The sequence below is a fragment of the Microtus oregoni genome, unplaced genomic scaffold (genome assembly GCF_018167655.1).
Source record: "Microtus oregoni isolate MIOR12 unplaced genomic scaffold, Mior012 000031F_ref0000149, whole genome shotgun sequence".
NCBI classification, from domain to species: Eukaryota; Metazoa; Chordata; class Mammalia; order Rodentia; family Cricetidae; genus Microtus; species Microtus oregoni.
The window spans coordinates 20,782,123-20,809,959 of NW_024543090.1; the positions used below are offsets into that span (position 1 = coordinate 20,782,123).

Here is a 27,837-nt window from a genome sequence, read left to right on the forward strand (position 1 = left end):
GCATCCTTTATTCATGAACACCCTTTGAAAGCAGTCAGGGTTGCCATATCTCTATTTATAGATGAGGGCTGAGAGCCTAGTACGGAGAAATCAAGACTAAAAACGTTACTTTTTCTGATTCTTCCATTAAACTGTTATTTTTCTCTCAGTTTTTTCGCTACATTATTGTGTATGCGATGGGTGTGTATTGGTGCACATGTGTGGCCTTCCCAAGACAACTGTGGGCAGTCAGCTCTTTCCTTCCACCAATGAATGGTCCAGGGAATGAGTTCAGGCTGCCAAGGTTGGCAGCAAGTACTTTTACCCACCGAGCCATCTGTCAGCCCCCATCATTGCTTAAATAGAAAGATCTTAAAGATTCTATGATCTGCACAAGAACTAGAAAGTGATTTAACACAAAAAGTTCAGAGAATCAGAAATATGACCAAGAGCAATTTTACTTATTAAACAGAATGAGACTACCTAGAAATTCTCTTATTTGCTACCTGATTCCTGATCAATAGATAACACACAGTAAGAATAAGAATAGGCCCAAAGGAGAACACATGCTAGGCAAAATAGAAAACAGAAAATGTTACCTTTCGGCTATTGGTGAGAAACAGGTTTCGAGCTGAAGACTTCTGCTTGTTGGCCTAGAACATTTGAAAGTAATACTTAAGATTCATTTCTAATAAGACTGTATGTAGCCTTTATTTAATTCCTGAAGGAATGAAAAATAAGATATGAAGTACATACAAGACAAATTACTTCCAAAAGTCATCCACAGACACTGGCTAACATGAAACTATTAAAACTGCAGGAAGAAGCTACTGTTGCAGCTGCCTTGCCATTAGTTTGTATATACATGGCATATGCATGTGTATGAATGAGCACATGTCTGCACATGTACATAGAAACCAGCAGTAGATGGTGGGTGCTTTCCTCTATCACCCTGCTATGTATTTTTTGAGACAGGGTCTCTCAGTGAACCTGGAACTCACAGATTCAGCTAGACTGTCAACAAGCTACCTGTCTCAGTCACCCATATGTTAGGATTATAGGCATATGCCATGATGCTTGCTTTTGACACGGGACTATATCTCAGGTTCTTATACTACTGCAGCAAGCATTTACCCACTGAGCCATTTCTCTTGCCCTTGATAAAATTTGTATACTTTATAAGGATTTATAAGGAATGGACTAGGGGACTGTAATAAATGCAAACCTCAACTCTACCCTGATTCACACACGTTGCTTTCCAGAGCCAATTTGTAAAGCTGAGGTAGTAGGACATTGAGATAGAAGAATCATTATAAAGAACATCCTATCTCTACCTCCAACAATAGAAAACTTCTTCCACTATTACTCAGATTTTTGCCATCACCCAAGCCTCATATTCAATAAAAAAAAAAATTACAAGGCAAAGCTAATAAGCAGCTCACAACTCCAGTTCCAAGTCTTCCTCTCCCACTGAACAACAATGTTTCACAAGATATCAGGGTACCTGCCTTTAATCTCATCATTTAGGAAATGAATCAATCCTGTGACTTCAAGGTCACCCTGGTAACAGCAAATTCCAGGCAAGCAAGGACTGTATAGTAAAACCATGTCTCAAAAAAAGTAAAGTCAACTTGACTTTCAATCATGCCCATTTAATTAAGGAAAAGAAGAGGTAGCTCTCTGCCTACTGCATCTTCCCCCAAGATGAATAAGGGGTTTGAATGCCTGAAAGAAAGCCAAATTTGGTTTTTTTTTTTTGGGGGGGGGTTGAGACAGGATTTCTCTATGTAGTCCTGGCTCTCCTAGAACTCATTTTATAGACTAGACTGACCTCCAACTCAGAGATCAACCTGCCTCTGCCCGCGAAGTGCTAGGATTAAAGGCGTGCACCACCGCAGAGGCAGAAAGCCAGTATTAAAGTAGTTCCACTTCATAAACTTTTTCAGTCTTTTATCAGTAAATTCCTCTTACTAACTCACGTTGCATTTTTTTCTTCAAAGCCAACAATCTCAATTACTCCTACTGAAAATTAATTTATCATCAGAAGGGCATCATCTGAAACTTCCTCAAACACTAAAGCATATTTTCCCTTAACTTTCCTATCAAGAACAGCACACGCAAATATCTCAAGAAACTTAGGAACTGCTACATGAAAAACCAGTTAACTTAGCTGGGTAGTGGTGGCCCACCTCTTTAATGCCAGTACTTGAAAGACAGAGGCAGGCAGATCTCTGAGTTCCAGGCCAGCCAGCCTGGTCTACAAATCAAGTTCCAAGACAGACAGGGTTACACAAAGAAACTGTTTTGAAAAACCAAAATAAGCAAATGAGTAGTAACAGTAAGTAGTTAAGACAAATTCAAAACTATTATTACCGGCAGTGGACAGAAATGTGTGTGTAACCTGAAATGTTACATTGCTACTGTGACAGTCAGGCAAATGCATAACCCAAATCTACCCATGCACAAACACCGGCACAGGCCTATCCTCTTCAAAAACAACAATGTCACAAAAGACAAAGGTTCAAAAACTCCGATGAAAGATTTAACAACTAAATACAACATGTAGTCCCCAAATTGGATCCTGACTTGAATCAGGAGAAAACTGATGAAATGTTACAATGGACTACAAAGCAGAATTGTCACCCTGCCTGGCAGAGATCCTGTGTTATGACTGCATCGTGCTTACACAGACAGAATCTTTTTCTAGAAAAAACTAAACCAACTAGGAAGGGAGGTCAAGAAAACAAGAAGCCAGGTGGTAGCGCACGTCTTTGACCCCAGCACTTAGGAGGCAGAGGCAGGCAGATTTCTGAGTTCAAGGCCAGCCTGGTCTACAAACCAAGTTCCAGGACCACACAGAGAAATGCTATCACAAAAACAAAACAAAAAACCAACCAAACAACAACAACAAAACCCCAACAAAAAGAAGCTTTGGCATATAGTTCAGTGACAGAGCAGTTATACTTAGCTAATATAAGACCCTAAGTTTTAATTCCCAGAACCAAAACAAAAACATTAGTGATATTTATTTGAATGCTTAGGGAAGGCTCTTCCTGTCAGCTTTTTTATGCAATCACAATCACTTCTAGTTCTGCAGTTAGCTATGTGAGTCTATGAATTCATACAAAAATCTCTAATCCTAGTCAGCTTTCACAGTTTTCTCTTTTCCTTATTTATAACGTCACTCCCTGACAGTGAGAAAGCAGCTCTCATCTGTAATATGGTTTCTTCGACTACTGAAGGGTAGTATACACATGGAATTTTAAAATTGTTAATTTGCTCACTATCCACATGACATTGTCAACTCCACTCTTTGGTTAGATGTTTTTAAAACTATATCTAACATTTGTTTCTGTGCATGTACACACATATGATGGAGGAAGGTCATTGGTTAATTAATAAAGAAACTGCTTGGCCCTGATGGGTTAGAACATAGGTGGGTGGAGTAAACAGAACAGAATGCTGGGAGGAAGAGGAAGTGAGCTAAGACGCCATGCTCCCCTCTCCCGGACAGACTGTGATGAAGCTCCGACCCAGGATGGACGTAGGCTAGAATCTTCCCAGTAAGCGCACCTTGGGGTGCTACACACATTATTAGAAATGGGCTTGTCCAGGTGCAAGAGTTAGCCGAGAAGAGGCTAGATATAATGGGCCAAAGCAGTATTTAAAAGAATACAATTTGTCTGTTGTTATTTTGGGGCATAAGCTAGCTAAGCAGCCGGGAGCCGAGCTGTGGGAAGAGGCCCGCAGCTCGTATAACACACATACCAAGGTGCACATGTGGAGGTCAGAGGACAATGTGCAGGAATCGGCCTCTTCTACTATTCCAGATATCAAGCTGAGGTTGACAGACTTGGTGGTGAGAGCCTTATTCACTGAGCCACTCACCAGCTCTGTACACTTCTTTCTGTCTTTAGCTTTACATAATGCATGTTTTCTTTTACTACATATTCCTTGAGTAAAATCATGGAGACACACGCTTAGCCTCCACCCCTAGATATGTGTGTGTGTTATTTATAACACAGTAAAGACATCTGCTTGACTTGTTCCTGTTACATTTGACCCTCTTCCTCTCATCACTAATATTCACCCACATATTGGTCAGTGGGGTTTTTTTAAACTTTTTGACAATTTATTTGTTTTTATTTCATGTACATTGTATTTTGCTAGCAAGTATGTCTATAAAGGATGTTCGATTCCTTGGAACTGGACCTACAGACAGTAGTGAGCTGCCATGTGACTGCTGGGAACACAGGTCCTCTGGAAGAGTAGCCAGTTCCTTTAACTACTGAATCATCTCTCCAGCCCCCATATTTGTCAGTTTTATTTACTTTGTTTACTTTTGGGGGTTATAAGAAGTATCACAAACATCACTAATGTCCAAAAGTTGGTCCTACACCAAAAAAAAACTACCCCCCTGCCCCTGCTACCTCGCTCCCATCCCTCCCTTTCACTTTCACTCACTTACCTTTGGTAGTTCCTTCTTCACAATGCTGAGCCATACTTTCCTGCGGCGAGCGTTAAGCTGCTCAATGGATAAGTGTTTCTTCTTGGTGCCAGGGGGAGGTGCATCATGAGAAAACTTAGCAAAGACTTTGGTCTGGTGATGGTGGTGACGTGGGGATTCTTCAGAGGAAAGCTCTTCATCTCTTCGTCTTTTTTTCTTTACTTTTTTCAACTTGGCTGTAAAGTAAAGAACTTCTTACAAGGCTGCACTTCTCTCCTCCCACAGCACAGAACCACTGTAGTCACTCTAAACACCTCAGGAGTTCTCTTCATTCTCCCAGAGGCTGGCATGTTTCTTCCTTTTGTCAAGTCAATAAATACTCCAAGAGGAAGATCTCACTAATCAAAAAGAACACTGGACATTGCCTCTGTTCACATGAAAAATAGACTAAAACTCAGAAGCCAAATGACTACTGCACTCCGCACTGTGGAGGGTTTATAAGGCATCACTGGCCACAAGTGACAGTCACAGCATTTGGTTGAAATGCAAGACAACTGAAGAAAATAGCAGGAAAAAAAAATGCATCAATAGAACAATAATTTTTTTTGAGAAAAAAATCATAAATGGCTCAAATAATTTATATTGGGAGAGTAGAGGATAAGAAAAGGAGGGTGGTAAAAAGAGGGGAAGACTAGAAATATGTTCTTTGAGCAGAATTCCTATCTTCAGAGAAACAAATCTGCCTTACAGATACTTTCAAACTCTCTTCCTATGTCCTTCCTGCCAGTAGGAGAAGACATTTCCCGACAAACATGCAAATGCTACAGAGGCCCATCAGGAGGTGAAGCCACGTTTCTCTTACTCCTCTCACTTCCCTATGCTTAACCAACTTTTTCTCATCCCAGAATACTCCCAACAATGGCAGAGTTTATAGAAAAAAAAGAAAACATTTTGCCTAAACCTTTGACTAACAACCTATAGATGTAGTCTTTCTTTCTTGGGTTGGAAGGGAAGGAGGAGGTTGCAACACAAAGTCCCAGGTACCCCCAGCTAGACCCAGACTCTATGCAGCCAAAAACGATTTTGGTCTCCCAACTCTCCCAATTCTACCCACCAAGTGCTAGGATTACTGGCATGTATTTAAAATCTACAGCTCTCAAGTCTTTCTACTTCTAGAAAAGACAATAGAACAAATGTGAAATAAGGTTACTAATGCCACTAATCAGAAAAAAAAGACTACAGTTTTTCAGATAAAGTAATCTACTACATTTAAAATTTAAATGCACCATACACAATTTTGAAATTAAATAAAGAATAAATATGGGACAAATGCTTACCTTTAAGCTTCTTGTCTTCCTTGAATTTCTTTTTCTTGGGCCCAAGTAAATGACGCTGTTGCTCATAGAAAGGGTCATATGTAGAGAGCAGGCCTGCACTGTAGTACTGGTACTGCTGCAACTGAAGCAGGCAAACACTGTGATGGACCTGCCTGCATTCCACTGCACAGCCTTGAAGTCATCTTAATTAAAGAAAGCTAAGCCAGAGGAAATCATAGCTCCTAAATAGTTTCCCACAGAGACCAATAAGAAATTAGTACATCAAAGAGATTTTAACTTAGAAGCCAAACAGGTTCAAGTGCTATGCATAAGACAGACTGTTGGAAAGAATTTGGGAAGGAAAGCCTTCAGGAAAGTGAGTTTCTATCACATTTTATTTTATTTTCTACTTTCTTCAACAGGAGCTCAGGTAGCCCAGCCTAGCTTTGAACTCCTGATTCCAACACTGTACCTGCAAATGTGTGCCACTATGCACAGACACATGTGATACAAAATTATTTACAAAAGGCATTTCTCTTTAAGCTAGTAATTCCAAAACTGGCTTAAAAAGAAAAGGAAAGTAGAGGCAAGGAGATCAGGAACTCCAGGCCAGCCTGAACTACACAAGACTCTGTCTTAAATAAAACAGAAAACAAAGCAAAAATACAGTAATAACAACAAAAAATGAAAGCAAAGCAAAAAGAGTTGTTTCTCTTTAGAAATTCATCAAGGAAAAAAAAGAAAAATAAATTCATCAAGGGCTGGAAAGATGATAGCGATGAAGGCATTTGCCCAATCCCTGGAAAACTAAGGGTGGAAGACACTGTGATGCTGTCTTCTGACATCAATCACACAAGTGCTCTGGCATACACATGCCCACACACAAAACTAAATAAGGAAATGTAAAAACAAAACAACAGAAATTTATCACTAAGAGATCAGCCGTATTTCCACTACCAACAGGTCCCCAGACTTACTAGGTTCCTGATATTAACTATTCAGGATTTTACCCTAAGATTTGCTGCAAATGTTTGCTTGGTTTTGAACTATTTTTGTTTATGGTAACAAGGTCTCACAATGTAGTCCTGGCTGCCTAAAACACATCTTGTAGACTTACTGGCTCACACCTGCAGATGACCCTCCGCCTCTGTGCTGGTTGCATGTACTGGAAATTAAAGGCATATGTGACCATGTTAGGCTCGACAAATAGTCCCCAACTTGTCATCTCGGCCCTTTCACCTTTTAAGCTCCCCTCTCTTTCACCAAGAGTTTATTATTAAAGACAGTACCTATTATTTTACAATTAACATGAATGATCTCATCTCATTTTTTTCATTCATGTAGTAGTAAATGCTTCCAAACATCTCATTTCAACTATCTCTCAAATCTTCATTCCCATATAAATTAAGATCTGTTGAATCACTTTCTGAGATTATAAATGATAGAACATGGAGGACTAAAATAAAGCCCTCTGTCAACTGTCAAAATTAAGTGCGCATGCATCAAACTGTACACTTACAATCCTATATATATATTTTTTATTTCAATTAAAAAAAAATCAAAGCAGATCATGACTGTAATCTCAACACCTATGGCTGAGGCAGACTCCCAAGAATTCAAGGCCCATTTGGACTATTGAGTGAAACCTGTCTCAAAAAAGGAAAAAGAAAAATGAATGAAAATATGGAGTACACCATGTTATGGCATCAGGTGTCAGAATCAAAATTGTTAGATATTGCCGGGCGGTGGTGGCACACGCCTATAATCCCAGCACTCGGGAGGCAGAGGCAGGCGGATCTTTATAAGTTCGAGGCCAGCCTGGTCTACAAGAGCTAGTTCCAGGGCAGGCTCCAAAACTACAGAGAAAACCCCATCTAAAAAAAAAAAACTAAAAAAAAAAATGTTAGATATTGCTGGGCAGTAGTGGCATACTCAGGAGGCAGAGCCAGGAGGATCTCTGTGAATACAACGTCAGCCTGGTCTACAGTGAGATTCCAGGATAGCCAGGGCTACACAGAGAAACCCAATCTCAAAACAAAAATAACAAAAAAGTTAAGATGTTCCACTGCTTATCATGCACATAGGTTTGTGGTTTGTAGGTATATGTGTATTACCTTAATATTGTTGGAAAATCATTAGGTCTCCAAATACACTAGTGTTCACTATGTACAATAGGCTATATTTTTGGCAAAAATCACAATGTTTTGGTAATAATTGTCACTAAAACCATCATCAGCCAGGTGGTGGTGGCGCACACCTTTAAGCCCAGCACTTGGGAGGCAGAGGCAGGTGGATCTCTGTGAGTTTGCTCTGGTCTACAGAGCAAGATCTAGGATAGGCTCTAAAAACTACACAGAGAAACCCTGTCTCAAGAAGCCCCCCACCCCCAAATCATCAGCCAGGTGGTGGTGGTGTAAACCTTTAATCCCAGCACTTGGGAAGCAGAGGCAGGCCAATCTCTAAGTATAAGGCCAGCATGGTCTATAGAGCAAGTTCCTAGACAGCCAGGGCTACACAGAGAAACACTGTTTCTGGGGTTGGGGTAGAGTGGAAACTATCATCACAGTAATATAGTTTTATCCAGACAGAAAACATCAACAAGTAATTATATTGGTAAAGACACACTAATAATCTTACAAAGTTAAGCATAGTTATCACATGACCAAGCAACACCTATTCTAAGAATATAACCAAGAGAAATTAAAAAATATACCCACACAAAACATTCACAGCAGTATACAAAAGAACCCAAAATGGGAAAAATTAGCTCATCAAGTGAAAAACAAAAACACCATGTTCTATAAATAAGTAAAACTATTTGGCAATAAAAATGAATGGGGTAGTAATACATGGTACAAATATAAACAAACCTTGTAAGCATTACACCAAGTGAGACGCTGGATAAAAAGTAGCATGTTATCTGATTTAATTCCATTTGTATGAAACATCTAGAATGGACACATTTACAAAGAACATGCGTGTATGAGGCCCTGGATTCAATCTCTAACATGAACGAAAAATAAAACACCACAGTTGTATGTAGTGCCACATGCCACCACTTGGAAGGTGGAGATGGAAGTTCAAGGTCACCCTTCTAAGCAAGTCTCAATAAATATAAATATACATAAAATATATGTATGTAAACAAACATAAAGTTCAAATAGGTATCAAAAAAGAAGGTAGACTGGTGGCTGCCTGGCACCAAGGAAGAATAGAAGCTAAGAGGTAAAGGGTTCCTTCTAAAGTGAGAAAAGTGGCATAAACCTGAGACACTGAGGATGGAAACAACACTCTTAAGTAAATTCCAAAGACACTCAATAGCTAAATTTTTGTTATGTGAATCCTATCACAATAAAGCTAATAACAATTATTATTTCATATAAATTAATATGGTGTGAGTGTTCTCTTGAAACTCTCACCTCCTTATCTTTACTATATTTATTTTGGTGAAGTTTCTTATATTTGTGTAATCGAAGCATGTTGTGAAGTTCTTCTCTGCTGAGATTGAGTTCTTCTTCTTCATCATCATTGTCTTCACTCTGAGAATCTGCCTCACTGGACTCATCACTTAAAAGAATGCTCTAGAAAAGGGGTGAAAATTGAATATAACTTTTGCTGGAAGCAATTTCTTAAACAATCCAATCATTTTTCCCAGAAGCTAGAACAATGGCCAAAACAGTCAGAGTATAGTCATTTCGAATTCTTACACTACTCTTTTATCAATCTGACAAAAAAGGAAAACAAAACAAATCATGTAAATGTTGCATATACCAAGGCAAACAAAAGAATTTAGGGTATAGAAATAAAGAAAAGGAATATAGCACTTAAGGCAACAAGGACAAAACAAGGTGTGATAGGAGGGGAGAAACAACTCAAATATCCAGTAGTTCATGAATGGATAAACAAAATGTGGTACATTCAGATGATGAGGCATAAGAAGAAACAAAGTAATAAATAAAACATACCATATTACTATATGTACCACCACATAATAAACCTTCAAAGTTTTCTTACACAAAGTAAGAAACGCTAGCTACAAAAGCCCAGAATGGGCAAATCAACAGAGAAAGAAAAAGATTAGCAGCCAGCAGGGACTGAGGATGGGAATAGCTGCTAATGAGCAAAGAGTGTCTTCACATAATGATGAAATGTTCTGAAACTAGACAACGGTAATTGCCAAGAAGTCTGTGAACATATTAAAAGTTACTAAGTCTCATAGTTTAAAAGCTTAGATTTTATGGTCAGTGACTTATACCTCAATTTTTATCTATTTTATGTATTTATTTATGTGTATGTGTTTTGTCTGCATGCACTTATACGAACTCTATGCATACTTGGTGCCTGCAGAGGTCAGAAGGGATCAGATTCCCGGCAACTTGAGTTATAGATGGTAGTGAAACAATATATATATGCTGGGACAGAACCCAGGTCCTCAGCAAGAGCAACAAGCATTCTGAACCATTACTCCAGAGTCATATCTCAGTTCTTTAAAATGTAATAGTTAAGTATGAAGGTTTCTGTATTTCTAACTTCCTAAAATCTTTCTGATAGAAAGTAGGTCAGACTTTATACACCTGAGTTTTAAAGGACATGGTGGTGATATTAAAGGATTTACATCATTTTGAGCTCATAGCAAAAGTAAGGAATCGTAGATCAATTAGGTTTTTTTTTTTTTTACTTAAATAGAATTATTGCCCTCTGTTCACTCTGGCCATTCCCAGTAGTGGTATAAATACTATGCCATTCTAACTACTTATGACTGTGACCTGAGTAAGTGCAGCATCACTAACAACGGAATGCAGTCCACACACAGCAGGTTCTAATCTCACTTCCACTATCCCATTCACTGTGCACCAGCCACACTAGCCTCTTTCCTCAGAAACACCAAATGCTTCTTTGTGAAAGATTCTTGTGTATGTCTCATATGATCAATGGCTCTTACCTTAGACATTCTCATGGCTCACTCTGATTAGTCAGAATTCTGCTGAAATGCTATCTTTTAAAGAATTTATAGTTATTTACTTGTTTGCATTCTTACTTACTACCTTCCTCACATAGAATGTAAATGTCACAGAGCAAGAGACTCGTCATATGTACTTGGTACATGGATGCACTCAGGACATTATGATGAACTACTCAAAAATTCACAAAAAGTAAACTGACATTCCTAATTACAAGGTGAGTCAACGAAGGGAGTAGTTTTCTCATCAGTTTCTTTTCTTTCCTCAGTGTTTCATATTTAATAAAAGTCTACTAAAATTTTTTCACCAAGTTCTCTTCACAAAACAAATTCCAATATAAAAAAAAAACTGTCTCTGGCCGGGCCGTGGTGGCGCACGCCTTTAATCCCAGCACTCGGGAGGCAGAGGCAGGAGGATCTTTGTGAGTTCGAGACCAGCCTGGTCTACAAGAGCTAGTTCCAGGACAGGCTCCAAAACCACAGAGAAACCCTGTCTCGAAAAACCAAAAAAAAAAAAAAAAAAAAACTGTCTCTGAAAACATCTGCTAAAGGACATGGTGGTGATATTTAAGGATTTACATCATTTTGAGCTCATAGCAAAAGTAAGAAATAGCAGATCAATTAGAGATTTTTTTTTAACGTAAATGTTTGCATATGCTAATTAAAAAACCTTTTAAATAGAATTATTTAAAATTCCCAAATGGACCGGTGACTTCCCTTACAGTTGTAATCTTAGTAGGTTATTTGGACTGGAAATATTCTGTCTTATCTCTTACCTTTAGCCACTTTCTGCTTTTCTTCAACTTAGAGAAGTTATATAAATTCCCCTTGTCAGATTTTGATTCTGGATAAAGAAACATAAAGAATAAAAAAAAAAAAATGAAAGGATGACTGCCCCCAAAAGAACTCAAGGTCCAGAGGAATCCCACTCCACACTGACCTGACTGCAGAACTCCATTCAGTGAGTATGGGTTCAATAATCCAGAATTGCTTGCCCCAGAAGTTTCACCAAGCAATGAATTTGGAGGTTCTTCTTTCACTTGTATTAAGGGATCCCCAGACTCAGGCAATAAGGGATTACTGTCATCCAATCCATCTTCACTGTCATCACTAAAAATTGGAGAATAATAAGTCTCTAATTAAAGATTATCCAACAAAACATATTTTGAGCCAAGTGTGGTAGCACAGGCCTATAAACATAGAACCTGGTGGAGTCAGGAGGATCAGGAGTTCAAGGTCATTTGAGACCAGTATGGGCTAGGTGAGACCCTATCTCAGATATACACACACACACACACTCGGGTATATGTGTATGTTATGTGTGTGAGAGAGCTAAGTGGTCAGGAAAGCTGGTACACACACCTTTAAAGCTAATGCTCCAGCAGTAGAGGCAGAGAGATCTGTGAGTTCTAGGTCCCCCTGGGATCTGAAAGGATGGATGGACGGACAGACTGAAGGAAGACTAACTGATTAAATTAAGGTTATTATAAATGAACACTTAAACAAATAGTCTTGAAAAAGTTGACCGTTTTATTTGAAAGAGAAAGAAAATACTAAAAATAAAAATCATACATAGTTTAACCTTAAATGTTAAGAGACAGTAATCAGAAATGTAATAAAGCACTAAGATAAAATAGCAAACCTAGAGATATTCCTGTTGAAGATGGCCGATGTTTGTCGCAGAAAATGGTCCAACCGCAAGGCCCTCTCCAGATACTGAAGATAGAGGGGCTTTGCCAGCTCAGTGCAGCTGCCATCGTCCCCGGCACCCAACTCCGAGGCCATAGAACAAATCTGTCTTCATGCACGAGGACCTCCGACTGCACAGCTGCAGAATGAAGGAAGATATGTAAAAAAAATAAAAAGAAAAAAAATTGAAAGACTATTCCTCTTCTCCTTCTGCTTCCTTGCCCTTGCCTTCCATAAACAGAAATCAAGCTCTCTTGAACACAAGACCCGGAGACCACAACAAATTATAGAAAGTTTATTAGACACTGCCTTCTAGTGCAAAGGTGAAGTGTAGAAACACTATCATCAACTGCAATACAATTTATAAACACTTTCTCAAACAATCCTTAGATGTACACTCCCTGTTTCCCCTCCATTAATAATTACAAGAATGAATTCCAAGTATCCAAATGGGGAGCTGACTTGTGAGGACCTTGCAGAGCACAGTATATGTTTTCTACATCACCTTCTTTTTATACTAATAGTCACTCATATGTATGAGGTATCCTAACTGCCAGAGGAGTATATATACTATTAGAGTTTTCTACAAAATCTCTCCTCCAACTCAAGTAGATCCACCTGCCTCTACCTCTTTAGAGCAGGAATCAATGCCCAGCCATTTTTCTTTTTAAGCAGGGGGTCACAGATTAAAGAAAAGTATAAACTTCCCAGAAGTGGAAAGACTCCAAGGAGGAATACCTTCTAAAAATCCCATCAAATCCATTGATTTGATGTGAAGAGCTCTTCAGTGTTTATATTGACTTACATGGCCATTTCTAAGGATGGAAAAACTATTAATACAATGACAGAGCAATTTACCATTGACAGGACTGTTCTGAGGCTCTATATAATCCTGGTTATACTATGACTATACTTCAGCTTCTCATAATAGTCCATGTCCATGTTAAGTCTACTTATGTGCATTGCACACATACATACTTAGAAAAGTCTACTTCTGTGTGAATTTTTATATAGTAGGTCCATTGCTAGTTCAGAGTTACAGACCTTTCTCGGCCTGTGAGAGGCCCTAGGTTAGAACCCAGTATCAAAAACTTGAAAAATAAAATGGGCTGGAGACAGCTCAGCACTTAAGAGCACTGGCTGCTCTTACAGAGGACCTGGGTTCAATTTCCAGCACCAGTTACAACTGTCTGTAAGTAACTCCACAAGCGCCTTATGGCACATGTGGTGTATATACATGTGCACATACATACACATACACATACATACACACACACACACACACACACACACAGCTTAATTTAAAATAAACAAAACAAACTAGCTCATTAGGGGCTGGAGAGATGGCTCAGTGGTTGAGAGCGTTGCCTGCTCTTCCCAAGGTCCTGAGTTCAATTCCCAGCAACCACATGGTGGCTCACAACCATCTGTAAGGACGTCTGGCGCCCTCATCTGGCCTTCAGGCATACAGACAGAATATTGTATACATAATAAATAAATATTTAAAAAAAACAAACTAGCTCATTAAATCTGTATAATAATACAAATTCTGTCATTTCACAGTAGTGCATACCTATAATCCCAGCAAAGCACATGAAGGGAGGTACAGGAAGGGTCAAAAATTCAAGGTCAAACTCGGGTATATTGCTAGTTCAATGTCATAGTGGAGGCTACAGGAAACCTAACACTCAAACATTCCAACAACAACAAAAAATGTTACTCTCAGCCAGACAGTGTGGCATACAGAGGTAGAGGCAGAGGCAGACAGAGCTCTGTGAGTTCAAGGCCAGCCTGGTCTACAGATCAAGTCCCAGGACAGCGAAGTCTACAGAGAAACCTGTCTCTAAAAACAAAACTAAAGAAAGTTACTTTCACTTTAGTTTAAATAGCTAAGTTAAACAGAATTTGGATCTCATCAGTGACTCTAAAGCCCCAGTTCTTTACTTCTAGCCCCTGCTACAAAACAGCAAAAACAACACGTCCCACCATTAGGCTCACCTATCTCTCACTAATTTATGTCTTCTCTCTTCATTTTCCAAAGCATTCAGGTTTGAACTGTAAATTATTTGGCTACCTTATCCTGGTAAATAAAGTCACAAAGCACTTGATTAGGAAGAGATAATTACGTACCACACACCAAACTAAGGAGCAAGCACAAGGATAAAAACTAGCTTGCCCTAGTAAAAAAAAGTAGGTAGAGCACTCAACCATGAGGGCCAGAAACACTTTGCTCAGCCTGAGGGGACACTATAACATGGAAACAGTCTAGCAATTTAACAAGGTAAGTTTATTCAGAGCATAATGTTACTGAGATTAAAAAATAATACCTGCATTTTAAAAGTGAACTGAAGGAAGTCTTGGCTAAAAAAGATCATCCCTTCCAAAAATTGCTAAAGTGGCAAAGAAAAGAATATACTGCCACCCCATAAGTATACTGTGATTATATTTCCTTAATCCTTTTTCTTCCTTAATGAAACCTGCATGCTATTTCTCAAAATGAAATATAGTCAGTCCTAATGGTACACAGGATATTGATTTTAGAAGCCCTGCAAAAACCATAGCTATGGATGAACTCACATTAAAATGGCACATAATCTGTTTATGATCCTCATATATCCTGTTTACTGTGAATCTCTCAGTTACTTATCTAACATAACATACTACAAATGCTACACAAATATTTGCACACTGCATTGTTTAAGAAGTATATAACAAGAAAAATATCTACACGGGACATAACTTTTCCAAGTACTTTTTAATTTGGATGAATCTTCAAAATGAACCTTGAGCATCAGGCATGCCTGAAAGGAATAGCATTAAAACCACCAGCATCTCAGTTGAGATACTCAGGAGGTACATGTTTGCCTTGCACATACAAATTCTACTCAGTCCCCAGCACTGCATAAAACTAAGAACAGTACCATATGCCTGTAGTCCCAGAACCTGAAAAGTAGAAAAAGGAGACTCAGAAGTGCAAGGGTGAGCCGGGCGGTGGTGGCACACGCCTTTAATCCCAGCACTCGGGAGGCAGAGGCAGGCGGATCTCTGTGAGTTCGAGGCCAGCCTGGTCTATAAGAGCTAGTCCCAGGACAGGCTCCAAAACCAGAGAGAAACCCTGTCTCGAAGAAAAAAAAAAAAGAAGTGCAAGGGTGGCGAAGGCTCAGCAGGTATGAGCACTGGCTGCTCTTCTAAAGGATGGATCTGGAGAGACGGCTCAGCAGGTATGAGCACTGGCTGCTCTTCTAAAGGAGCAGGGTTCAATTCTCAGCACCCACATGGCAGCTCACAACTGTCTATAATTCCCATTCCAAGGGATGACACCTTCACATAGACTTACATGCAGGCAAAGCATCAATGTACATAAAATAAAATAAAAAGAAAAGTGCAAGGCTATACTCAGCAACACAGTGAGTTAAAGGCCAGGCTAAGGTATATGGAAACCTGCCTCAAAAAAAAAAAACAAACAAAAACAAAAAAACTAAAACCCAGTACTTGCCAGATGGCTCAGCTGATTAAAAAAAGTTTGCCACAAGCCAGAGGTTTGAGTTCGATCCTTAGCAGACAAGAACCAACTTCCACAGTTTTCTTTTGTCTTCACTTATGCACTCCACACACAAATAAATGTTAATTTAAAAAAAATTAAAGAATGTCACTGTTGAAAAAAACAAAACAAGCTAAAAAGGGCAGCAGCAACAAGTCCAAATTTATATCAAAGGAGCACAGTAACCAATGGAAAGAGTTCAAAATAGCCAAAGCTGGAACAACTTACTGTTGATAGCTATTACCCCTTCTTATCTATGGGTCTCTTATCTTTTATTATATACATTTCTTGTGTCAACTCTATAACTAGTCATTTCTCCAAGCAGTCTTAGTTGCTGTTCTATTGCTACAAGGAGACACAATGACCAAAGCAACTAATAAAAGCAAGCATTTAATTGGGCGTTTACAATTTCAGGTTAGTCCATGATCATCATAGCAGGGAGCATAGAGGAAAGGAAGCATACTGCTAGAGCAGTAGCTGAGAACCTATAATCTGACCCATAGGCAGGAGCAGAAGGAGATTAAGACTGGGTCTAGAGTGAGCTTTTGAAATCTTAAAGCCCCAACCAGTAATACACATCCTGAAACAAGGTCACACCTTCTAATCCTCCCTAAATAGTCTACCAATTGGGAACTAAATATTCAAATATGAAAATGAAGCTATGGGGACCAGTCTCATTCAAAACACCACACAAACCTTTTTCTTTCTACTGAAGATAAAAGATCTAGGCAATAGCTGGGTAGTGGTGGCACACAACTTTAATATCAGCACTCAGGAGGCAGAGGCAGGTGGATCTCTGAGTTCAAGACCAGCCTGGTCTACAGAGTGAGTTCCAGGGCAGCCAGAGCTATACAGAGAAACCCTGTCTTTAAAAAACAAAAACAGGCAGGCAGTGGTGGCGCACGCCTTTAATCCCAGCACCGGGAGGACAGAGGCAGGAAGATCTCTGTGAGTTCGAGCCCAGCCTGGTCTACAGAGCTAGTTCCAGGAGAGCTAGGGCTGTTACACAGAGAAATGCTGTCTTGAAAAATAAAAAAGACACACAAAAAAAATCAGGAAACAAAGAAGATCTACACACTAGGTGTGCTACATGAATGTCTTCTGTAACTTTCTCAACTAATAGTATGGATGTGAGAGACCGTGTGCATCATATATAAACAAAACATTCTTTTATATATATATTAAAACAAGATTATGGTTTGTGGGGTTGGGTTTTGTCTTTTTTGTTGTTGTTGTTGTTGGTTTTTTTTTGGGGGGGGGGGTTGGTTTTTTTGTGAGACAGGGCTTCCCTGTGTACCAGCCTTGGCTGTCCTGGAACTCACTCTGTAAAACCAGGCTGATCTCAAACTCAGAGATCCGCCTGCCTCTGCCTCCTGAGTGCTGGATTAAAGTCAAGCTCCACCACCGCCTGGCAAGAAAGACTATGTATCTTATTAATGTTTCTAAGTAAAATAATCTGTATTTATATATTAAGCTAAATTTGGGTTCATACTCAAATCCTCCTTTCCTTGCTTACCTACAAATTCCTATTCAAAGCTGGGCATGGGGGCACACACCTTTAATCACGGCACCCGGAAGGCAGAGGCAGGTGAATCCCAGAGTTCAAGGCCAGCCTCGTTTACAGACTAATTTCTAGCCCATCCAGGGCTACACAGGGAAACCCTATCTTAGGGTGGGGAGATAAGGGAAAAGATTCCCATTCAACAATAAGACACCTGTCTCCAATCACCCATTTAGTTAACTGTCCAACTGTAGTATGCATGTACATCAGTATCAGAACTGTTAACCTGTAGTCATATGGAATATGACTTTATCAATTATGAGTGACCCAGAACAACCTGCGAGATGGGTCAATGGGTAAAGGCACCTGCTGCCACGCCTGACAGCTTTAGTTCAATCGCAAGGATCCAGATATTGACATGGAGAACCAATGCTTAGAGTTGTCCTCTGACGCCCACAATACGCTGTGGCACACATGTGAACAAACCAAAAATAAACCAAAATGTAGTAAAATGTTTGAGTATAGGTTTATATACACTTAGTTGTTTCGTATTTCATTCCTTTTTAAGGTTATTTAGATGAGCACATTTCTCCCCTCCTTTAAGAAAATGTGTGTGCTGAATGCAGAGGCCAGAGTGCCTTCCTCTATCACTCTCCATCTTTTATCTTTCGTATGTGTGAGTTTGGGCATGCGTGTAACATGGGTATGTGGAGATCAGTTTTTTTATGGGTTTATGGATCAAAGTTGGATTGCCAAGAGCTTCTATGCAATGAGCCACTTCAATGGCCCTTCCATCTATTTTATAGACAAAGTTTTCACTGAACCTGAAACTTGCCAATTTAGTAGCCTGGTAGGTCAGCAAGCCTCTAGAATCAAACTGCCTACACCTCCAGCACCTGCACTCAAGAGCACAACTTTTTGCTTTTCAAGACATGGCTTCTTTGTGTAGCCTTGGCTGTCCTGGAGCTAGCTCTGTAGACCAGGCTGGCCTTGAACTCCCAGAGATCTTCCTGCCTCTGCCTCCCAAGTGTGTATGCCTTTTTTGGCTTACATTTTCATAAGTGCTGGAGACCCAAGCTTAGGTCCTCATGACTGCACAGCAAGTACTTTCCCCACTGAGTCAGCTTTCCAGCCCGCTCCTCTCCTGTCAGTAAGACAATTTCATATATTTATTATACAGCTAGAGTCTCATCAGTCTGCAGTCCTTTATGGGGGCCTTTGATGGCCTAAATTGATTTTTTACTTTATTTGCACACATTCATTCACTGGTCACAGTGGCTCATGCTTGTCACCTCAGCATTCTGGAGGCATAGGTATACAACTATACTGACTAACTTACATTAGCAACAGACTATTAGTGTTCCTTGAGTATAGCAGTGCTCAACAAACTGCTGCTGAGAAAAGCAGAAGATACTCATAGGCAGACAGTAAATACTGAGTGAATGGAATACAGTTTTACAAACCATTAGATACAAAATATCAATAAATAGTTAATTGACCAGATATGAAATAGGATTGGATCATAAATCTCTGGCTTTAGCCGGGCGGTGATGGCACACACCTTTAATCCCAGCACTCGGGAGGCAGGGGCAGGTGGATCTCTGTGAGTTAGAGGCCAGCCTGGTCTACAGAGCGAAGTTCCAGGACAAGCTCCAAAGCTAGAAAAACCCTGTCTCAAAAAACCAAACCAAAACAAATCTCTGGCTTTATAATCCCTAAGACTGTATCAGGCCTATTTTTAAGCCTAAACGACTTTCTCCTCTAGCAAATTTAAAGGACTATCAGCTTCTTAAATTTTATGGAATCTATTTCATGTGTGTGTACATGCTTCTGTGCTCACGGCAAGAGTATGAAGGCCAAGGGGCAACTTTCAAAGCAGGTTCTCTCCTTCCACCTGAACTCATGTCCTGAAATGCTCTGTAGACCAAGCGGGCCTCAAACTCACAAAGCTCCATTGGCCTCTGCCTCCCAAGAGCTGGGATTAAAGGTGTGTGCCTTAAATTTTATTTATTGTGTGTGCACACATCTACACGTAGTTGTGAAAGTACAACTTTTGGGAGTAGGTTCTCTCCTTCTACTGCAGACTAGAGCTAGAACTCAAGCTGACAGACTTGCACTGCGAGCACTTTGACCTCCTGAGCCATCTCATGGGGCTCTACTTCTCTTTTCATACTCTTCTTGGGAATTCCTTTTCTTCTCCCAGACAGGGTTTCTCATGTAACAGGTCCTGGCTGTCCTGGAACCCACTTTGTAGACCAGGTTAGCCTCAAACTCACAGAGATCCACCTGCCTCCCCAGTGGTGGGATTAAAAGCATGTGCCACCACTGCCCGGCAGGAAATTACTTTTATTGGCCTTTTTGGCAACCTATCTGTACATTCTTAGGGATAAACTGATCACTGTGCTTATACTTTTATTTTAATCCTACAGATGTTTATTATCTATTTTCTGTTTCCACACATAGACTTCCAAGATTTATCTACATTTTATTCTTATTCTACTCAGTAACTACTGAGCAGAAGAGCTATCACATGCAAAACTGGAGGTAATTCACTTGTTCTTTTAAAGGAAATAATATTATCTGGGAAAGAAATAAAATAATAAAGCGGGCAGTGGTGGCACAGGACTTCAATCCCAGCACTAGGAGGAAGAGGCAGGTGGATGTCTACGAGTTCAAAGCCAACTTGGTCTATGGAGCTAGTTCCAGGGCAGCCAATGTTACACAAAGAAACCCTATCTCACCAGGTAGTAATGGCAGATAGCTTTAATTCCAGCACTCTCAGGAGGGAAGGCAGAAGCAGAGGTTCTCTGATTCTGAGACTAGCCTGGTCTACAGAGATAATTCCAGAACAGTCAAGGCTGTTATACAGCGAAACCCTGTTGAGGAAAGGGGGAGGCATTCTAGATCTAAATATCTCAGAAAATCCCATGCTGTATCAGTTGTTCCCTCTTCCTACATAAGCAATAGCTCTCTTCTAGAGCACAACTGACCAGTACAGCCATTGGCGTACTTTATTTTCTACATGAAGACAAAATAACTAATGTTCACTCATGTGCTCAGCACTGAACACATGATTTGTTTCAGAAGTAGAAATTTAATTCCCATTTTACAGATTAGAAGCTCAAATGTTCATAATGGCTGGCCTTTGGTGATATACATTTGCAATCTCAGTTTATAATCCCAAGCAGCATTCATGAGGGAAATGTGCAATGCTCAGATTGCAAATACGCACAGGCTACAACATGAGGCTTGGTCACACATATACAAAGTCGTTAAATAACTTGCTCAGTAAATGAGAACATACTGAAGTCTTTCTCTATTTCATTTTGCTTGGTTGGTTTTGTTCCTATGTTTGTTTTTTGTTTTGTTTTGTTTTTGAGACAATGTTTCTTACTTATCCTGCCTGGCCCCAAACTTGCTATATAGACCAGGCTGCCTCTGCCTCCCCAGTCCTGGAATAAGGATCATCATCTTATCCAGCAGGTTTTGTTGTTATTGAGTTTCGGCTTTATTTTGTGGGGTTTGCTTGTTTGTTTGTTTGTTTGTTTTCGAAGCGTAGAAATTTCTTTCAATTTTTACAGTGATAAAACATCAATCTATCCCAGAGTTCTCATTCAGCTGCCTTTTAACCAGTAAGGCACACATCCACTGCTGCCACAGAAGCCCTTTCAGGATGAATTTTGTGTAAAACTTGCACAATGAATTTAATCAAGATGACTCTTGATACCGTCATTTAAAAGATCTCCACACTCTGAACCCAAGCCAAGCTATCAAAATAAAAATACGCAACTGGCCGTAAAAATGATGGCCTGGAACAGAAGAGCCTCCTACTACCTCCCAAGTACTGAAATTAATATTGCTGTGTTAAGATTTATATTTACATGTATGTTGGTGCCTGCATATGTGTCTGTGCATCACATGCCTGACTGGTGGCCGTGGAGGCCAGAAGAGGCTGTCAGATCCCCTGGAACTAGAGTTCTGAGACAGCTGTGAGCTGTCGTGTGGGTACAGGGATCTGAACCAGAGACCTCTACAAGGTTTCAGTGTGCAACCCTGGCTGGCCTTGAATTCATTTTTTTTTTTACATTTTTTTTTATTGAGAAAAGGAGAAAAAAAAAAAACAAGTTTCCACCTCCTCCCAGCCTCCCATTTCCCTCCCCCTCCTCCCACTCTTCTCCCCCTCCCCCCCACTCCTTTCCCCCTCCCTCTCCAGTCCAAAGAGCCGTCAGGGTTTTCTGCCCTGTGGTAAGTCCTAGGTCCTCCCCCCTCCGTCCATATCTAGGAAGGTGAACATCCAAAAGATGAACATGGGATGTATTCACTCATAATTGGTTTCTAGCCATAAATAAGGGAGTCTACAATAGGTGAATCTAAAGAAGCTAAGTAAGAAGGTGAACCCAAGGAAAAACATATAGTTATCCTCTTGGCTAAGGGAAGTAGACAAAATTGCTGGGGAGAAAATTGGGATCTTGGGGGTGGGGTGGGATGGGGGTAAGGGGATGGGGAGAGAAAAGTTAGAAGGGAAGGAGGGGGGGCCTTGGGGAAACAGGAGGATTGGGATAAAGGAAGGTTGGACAGGGGAGCACGGAACCACAATTCTTAGTTAAGGGAGCCACTTTAGGGTTGGCAAGAGATCTGACCCTAGAGGGGCTCCCAGGTGCCCAAGCCGAGGTCCCCAGTTAGTTCCTTGAATTCATTTTGTAGTCCAAGTCAGCCTCCAACTCTACGCAACCCCCTCACCCACCCACCCACCCACCCACTTCAGCTTACCAGGAGCTGGAATTACAAGCACTTATTGCTATACCCAGCTGTCAAACCCAAGTCTTCCAGTGAAAAAACTTTTATTTTGGGGCATGCTGGCCCTGAACTCACCATGACCTTGAACTTTTAGTTCACCTGCTGCCTCCCTAGTGAAGAGATTACAGGTGTGTACCACCACACCCAGTTTATACGTTGCTGTGGATTGAATCCAGAACTTTATGGATGCTAGATAAGCACTCTACCACCTAGATACAACACCAGGCCCTAGCTATACTACACTATCAAGTTCTCAGTAGAGGATGACCTTCAATTCCTGTTCCTCCCGCTCCACCTGCCAAGAGCTGGGATTATAGCTGTGTGCCACCACAGCCAGTTTATGGAAATGTATTTATAAAGAAACCAAAAGTTTTCAGTGAGTTCTTACTGCTTTTTTTGTTTGTTTTGAGGGTGGTGGCACATGTCGGTAATCCTATCTCTTCAGAGGTGGTGGCAGGAGGACCAAAAATTCAAGGTTAGTCTCCAGGGCCAGCCTGGCCTACAAGTGAATTGACTTCAAACAAACAAAAATGCTCTTTAAATATTTCTGGGAATGAAAGAGAACATTGCCACTTACTGGCTAACTGATTTTACTGAGTTTTATTTTGGCATCTGTAAAACAGAGATTAAAAACCAACCAAGTCTAAAGATTGAGATAAAGCATTGATCATGTTAACTAGCTCATATAGTCATTCATTTACTTCTCTCTCTCTCTCTCTCTCTTTTTTTTTTTTTTTTGAGACAGGGTTTCTCTGTGTAGCCCCGGCTATACTGGGACTGGCTCTGCAGACTAAGTTGGTCTCAAACTCAGACATCATCTACCTGCCTCTGCCTCCCAAGTGCTTGGATGATAGGGATGTGCCACCACACCCAGTTCATTTACTTAATTTTAGAGACAGGGTTGGAAATAACTCAATCTGGCTGCCTTACAGCAAGTAGTACCATGCCCAGAACAGTGATTGCTGAGGATCAAACCCAGGGTTTTGTGCACCCTTCCAAACTACACACATTCCCAGCACTAACTGGTTAACAGGTTTTGAATAGTAATGCCTAAGTTCTTCTCATCTGAATTCTAGTAGCAAAATCCTGAGACTTACTAGCCAACTTTAAGACTTGCCTTCGGAGCTGGGCAGTGGTGGCGCACACCTTTGATCCCAGCACTCAAGAGGCGGAGGCAGGTGGATCTCTGTGAGTAGAAGGCCTGACATACAAGAACTAGTTCCAGGACAGGCACCAAAGCTACAGAGAAACCTTGTGTGTGTGTGTGCGGGGGGGGGGGGGGGGGGGGGGGACGACGACACTTTTCTTCAGGATAAAAGATGGCTCAGTGGGTATAAGTGCTTACTGAACTCCCTATGTAGCCCAGGCTGACTTCAAGCTTAAAACTTCTAATTCTCAGGGCTGGAGAGATTGTTCAGCAGTTAAGAGGACTGACTGCTCTTCCAGAGGACCCAGATTCAATTCCCAGCACCCACACGGCAGCCCACAACTGTTTGTAACTCTAGTTCCAGGGGATCTGACACCTTCACACAGATATACATGCAGGCAAAACACCAATGCACATTAAATAAGAATAAATAAATCATTTAAAAAGTTTTTTATTTTCTTGGCTTCAGGCTCAGACAGACAGATAGATAGATAGATAGATAGATAGATAGATTGATTGTAAGCATGTGTTATTTTGTCATTATTATGACAACTATTGTGGCAGGGGGTGGTGCATCGGATCAAGTCGAAGGCCCTGGAAGCATGCACTCTACTACTGAGGTACAGCCCAGTCACAGAATTCTTTCTAGTTATATTCCATTTCCTATTTTTTAAAAAAAAAATGTTCAAAAAGTAGTCTGAGAACAGGCAAGATGGTTAAATGGATGAAGACACTTGTCTCCAAACTGGATGACCCGAGTTTGATCTCTGGAACTCACACTGGCAGTGAGGATGACCTTCACAAGTTGTGCAAATTGTTCCATGACTCCATACGTGTGATGTGGCATGTGCACACAAACACACTAAATCAAAGTTTATACACACACACACACAAAAAAAAAAACTTGGTTTGAATTCTTCAAGATGTAGAACAGTAGTTCTCGATCTGTGATTTGGGACCCCTTCAGGATCATCAAAGACCATTGGAAAATACATATACTCATATTATGATTCATAATAGTGAAACTGCAGTTATGAAGAAGCAATGAAAATAGTTTTACGGTTGGGGTCACCCATGAAAGGGTGGCAGCATTACAAAGGCTGAAAACCACCGATGTAGAAGAAGGAGCACAGTAAACTAAAACAATGGAATTCAATCTCTTAAAAACAAATTTATTTTAGAATATAGACAGAAGCCAAGCATGGTGGCTCACTCCTGGGACTGCTAAAAATTTGAGGCTGCCACAGTCCACACAACAAGGCTAGGCTAGCTTGTACTACAATAGTATGAGACCACGTTTCACCCTCCACAAAAAAAAAAGAAAAACGAAATCTAAAAGATATGTAGATTTTACTAGGTACATACATGTATCACATAATGACAAAGAAACATTCTGGGAAGTGAGACCTTGAGCTATTTCTGCTGTCATGTGTAAACACGGGCTTATTTGCACACAATGGTATAAACTACTACACTCCTGAGCTATGTGGCAAAGGCATGGTCCTATATGCAGTTCCAAAATACTCATGATTGCACAGTGAGTATTCAGTATCCTGGGGGCTGGTTCCAGTGCTCTCCCACACCAAATATAACCCATTCACATTTTCATATACTTTAAGCCACTGTAGTAGGGTATGTATAACCGTAACATATAAGTAGGAGGTGAACAGCTGTTTAGGGAAGGGTAACAAGGGAAAAATTCTGCTTGTGCTCAGGACAGCATGACTACCACAGATTCAACTACACAGCACAGAAGCAGATCAAGGTGAACAAGCTGAGATGACAGTGAGAGACAACAGGGTCTGTGAGGGAGGGTGAGGCAGCCCCAACACCGTGTACCTACACACTACATCATCCTGGATTCATCACAGCGCTGGGTCCAAAGCAAGTTCAAGTTCTGCTTTTTGAAGGTGCTAGCCTAAGGTTGTTAAATACAATGATGCAGAAGCCAGTGCCAAGAGAAGCGAACTTAACAATCTCAAATTGTTGTTTTATAGGAAAATGGAGCTTGTGAAATTTCCAGCATAAAACAAAACCAGATAGTCCAAGCCTTTATCAGTAGGCAGAGGCAAGAGGATTCTGAGTTCAAGACTACCCTGGGCTACACAGTGAGACCGACTCAAATAAACAACCCGAACACAAAGTTGAGAGGGCTCTGCAGGTTACGGTGCTTAAAGCTCTTGCACAGGACCAAGGTTTGGTTCCCCGCACCCACATGTGGCTCACAACCACCTGTAACTCCCGTTCCAAAGGATCTGATGCTTTCTTCTAATTGACCTCCATGGGCTCCTGCACACACATGGGTATACACATACACTCAGGCTCACACACATATACACATAAAAAAAGATTAACAGCAATAAAAAAGCAGCAAAAGTTACATGCTATACCATATATGAACCTTGAAAATATTACATGAAAGCAGCTAGTAAAAAGTGGGTACATACATTAGCATCCCTTTATATAAAATAGGCAAATCTGCTGGGCATAGTGTTGCATGCCTTTACTAACCCCAGCACGCAGGAGGCTTAGGCAGACTGGTACCTGTGAGTTGCAGGGCAGCCAGAGCTATATAGTAAGACCCTGTCTCAAAAAGGAAAAAAAAAAGTCTAAGACAGAAACAGATTGTTGTGCTGTGGAAAGAGGAAACAAGGAGTGATACTTAAGAGGCTCCTAGGCCTTTCTTTTGAAGCACCCGATTAAAGAGCGGTGATAGTTACATACACTGCATATACTGCAAATATCTCAACTGTGTCTAATTAACCTAACCTGCGATCATATCTCAAGATTATTATGGGAGGGTATGGAAGTTGTACAACCTCAGTCCCGTGGAGGCTGAGGCAGGAAGATCTCAAGATCCAAGCCACACGGATCAAAAACAAACATTAGAAAAAAAAAAGACAGACAAGACAGGAAGGAAGAGAAGCGGGAGGAACCAGCATCAGTAACCCACAACGAAAATTAGGAACGTAAATCAAGGAGTTACTACCTGAAAAAACCAGGCTCATCACCAGCGACGTTTTAGAGTTCAACCTATAATTCCTTCCCCTATTCCTAACATGCACAAAAACATAAATCAAAGAATCCTGAGCACAGTTGGCTCTTCACTAAAATAGTTAAATGCCTTCTTCGGTTCTATCCAACTTCTAAACTGTAGGGGGCTTCCATCCTCCGTGATTACGGAAGTAGTACTTTTCATCAGCAAGCTCAAGAAGGAATTGTCAAAATAAGATGACACTTGCTTAGCCGCACAGCCAAAGCCTCCAAAGCCAAGAGGGGATGTCACAGACACATTTCTTAAGTCTGTGCACGTGTTAGCCTGTCCCTACCTAACACGAGCCAGCAACTTGCACCATTCACCCGTATCGCGGCTCGCTCCCCACAAACTGATACTCATACTATCAAGCCCACAGATCTCATTCGTTTAAATTGACAGGTAGAGCCCTCACCCGGTTCACAGGCCGGCCCAACAAGCCTCCGCCCTGCCCCTCCCCACCTCCAAACCCACACACGTGTTAGCCCGACACCGCCCCACCGGGTCCCACGTGCACCTGGTCTAACACTCCCCACGTGTGGGTGCTCCACGGGCTTCCTCGAGTAGCTGAGGTCACCCATGACCCCAGGACTCCAGAGGTACGAGAAAAAAGCCGAGGCCCCAGGTCCCTGAGGTCCCAACCCTATGGGGAGTGTCCACACCCATCCTCTCTACTAACCCCAACAAATCCAAGGGCCGGGGGCGACGGCCCCTTTAAGACGCGGCCCAGTCGTCGCCCGCAGAGAGGGGCGCCTAGGGGCCTACACTACACCCCCTCCGTTCACCCGCCCACGTCTACTCAAACCTCACCTCGGGCCGAGGGGCCCCGCCGCCGCGGCGGCGGCGGAGGGGGGGCGGGGTGCGGGCGGGGTCCGGAGGGGGGGGTCGCCCCGCCGACTGTGGAGCTGCGGTTCGCTCTCTGAGGCCGAGGGACGGTGACTGCGTTGGACGGGAACGCTCCTAGCTCGCTCCCTCGGCGGCTCCTGGGACCCCAAGATGGCGGCGGCGCTGAGGCGGCTGCGGGCGCTGGGCCGGCGGCGGCGGCGGCCACTTTCACTCACTGAGAGGAGCGGAGCAGGGACACGGGGAGCCATGGCGGGGGGGAGGAGAGGCGCCATAGCCAGGCCAGAACAATCGAGCAGCTACTCGGCCGGCTTACCCCCGCCCCGCCCACGCTCACTGCTAGTCGCCAGCCCGTGTCCACCCACAGTGCCGCTACGGTCGGCCTCGTGCAGCTTGAACCCCGCCGCTGCCGCCTGACGCCCCTCGCGGACCGAAGTTCTGGGGGAGACCCTCATCTATACTATCTGAGTGCAGATTGGTCGGGGCTGGGACTGGCGAAGATTGCCGAAAGGCGACGGGGAGGAGGAGGATGTCATCGCTGGAGTGAGCAAGCACATCTCGCGGGAGCAAATGTCGCGAGAGC

The 27,837-nt window shown here is 41.6% G+C and overlaps 1 protein-coding gene across 1 annotated transcript in view; it reads right to left on the reverse strand.

Moving 5' to 3' along the window:
- The window catches only part of Ino80 (INO80 complex ATPase subunit), a 108,032-nt gene extending 80,568 nt beyond the window's left edge, over window positions 1-27,464 (reverse strand). Inside the window, exons 1-8 of the mRNA XM_041678863.1 lie at window positions 27,222-27,464; window positions 12,345-12,530; window positions 11,643-11,812; window positions 11,479-11,546; window positions 9,162-9,323; window positions 5,764-5,884; window positions 4,448-4,662; window positions 579-632 (exon numbers count right to left, since the gene is read on the reverse strand). Of these exons, the coding sequence (XP_041534797.1) occupies window positions 579-632; window positions 4,448-4,662; window positions 5,764-5,884; window positions 9,162-9,323; window positions 11,479-11,546; window positions 11,643-11,812; window positions 12,345-12,487 (933 nt within the window). The 5' untranslated portion in view covers window positions 12,488-12,530; window positions 27,222-27,464. The remainder of the gene's footprint in view (window positions 1-578; window positions 633-4,447; window positions 4,663-5,763; window positions 5,885-9,161; window positions 9,324-11,478; window positions 11,547-11,642; window positions 11,813-12,344; window positions 12,531-27,221) is intronic.
- Window positions 27,465-27,837: the final 373 nt, after the last annotated feature.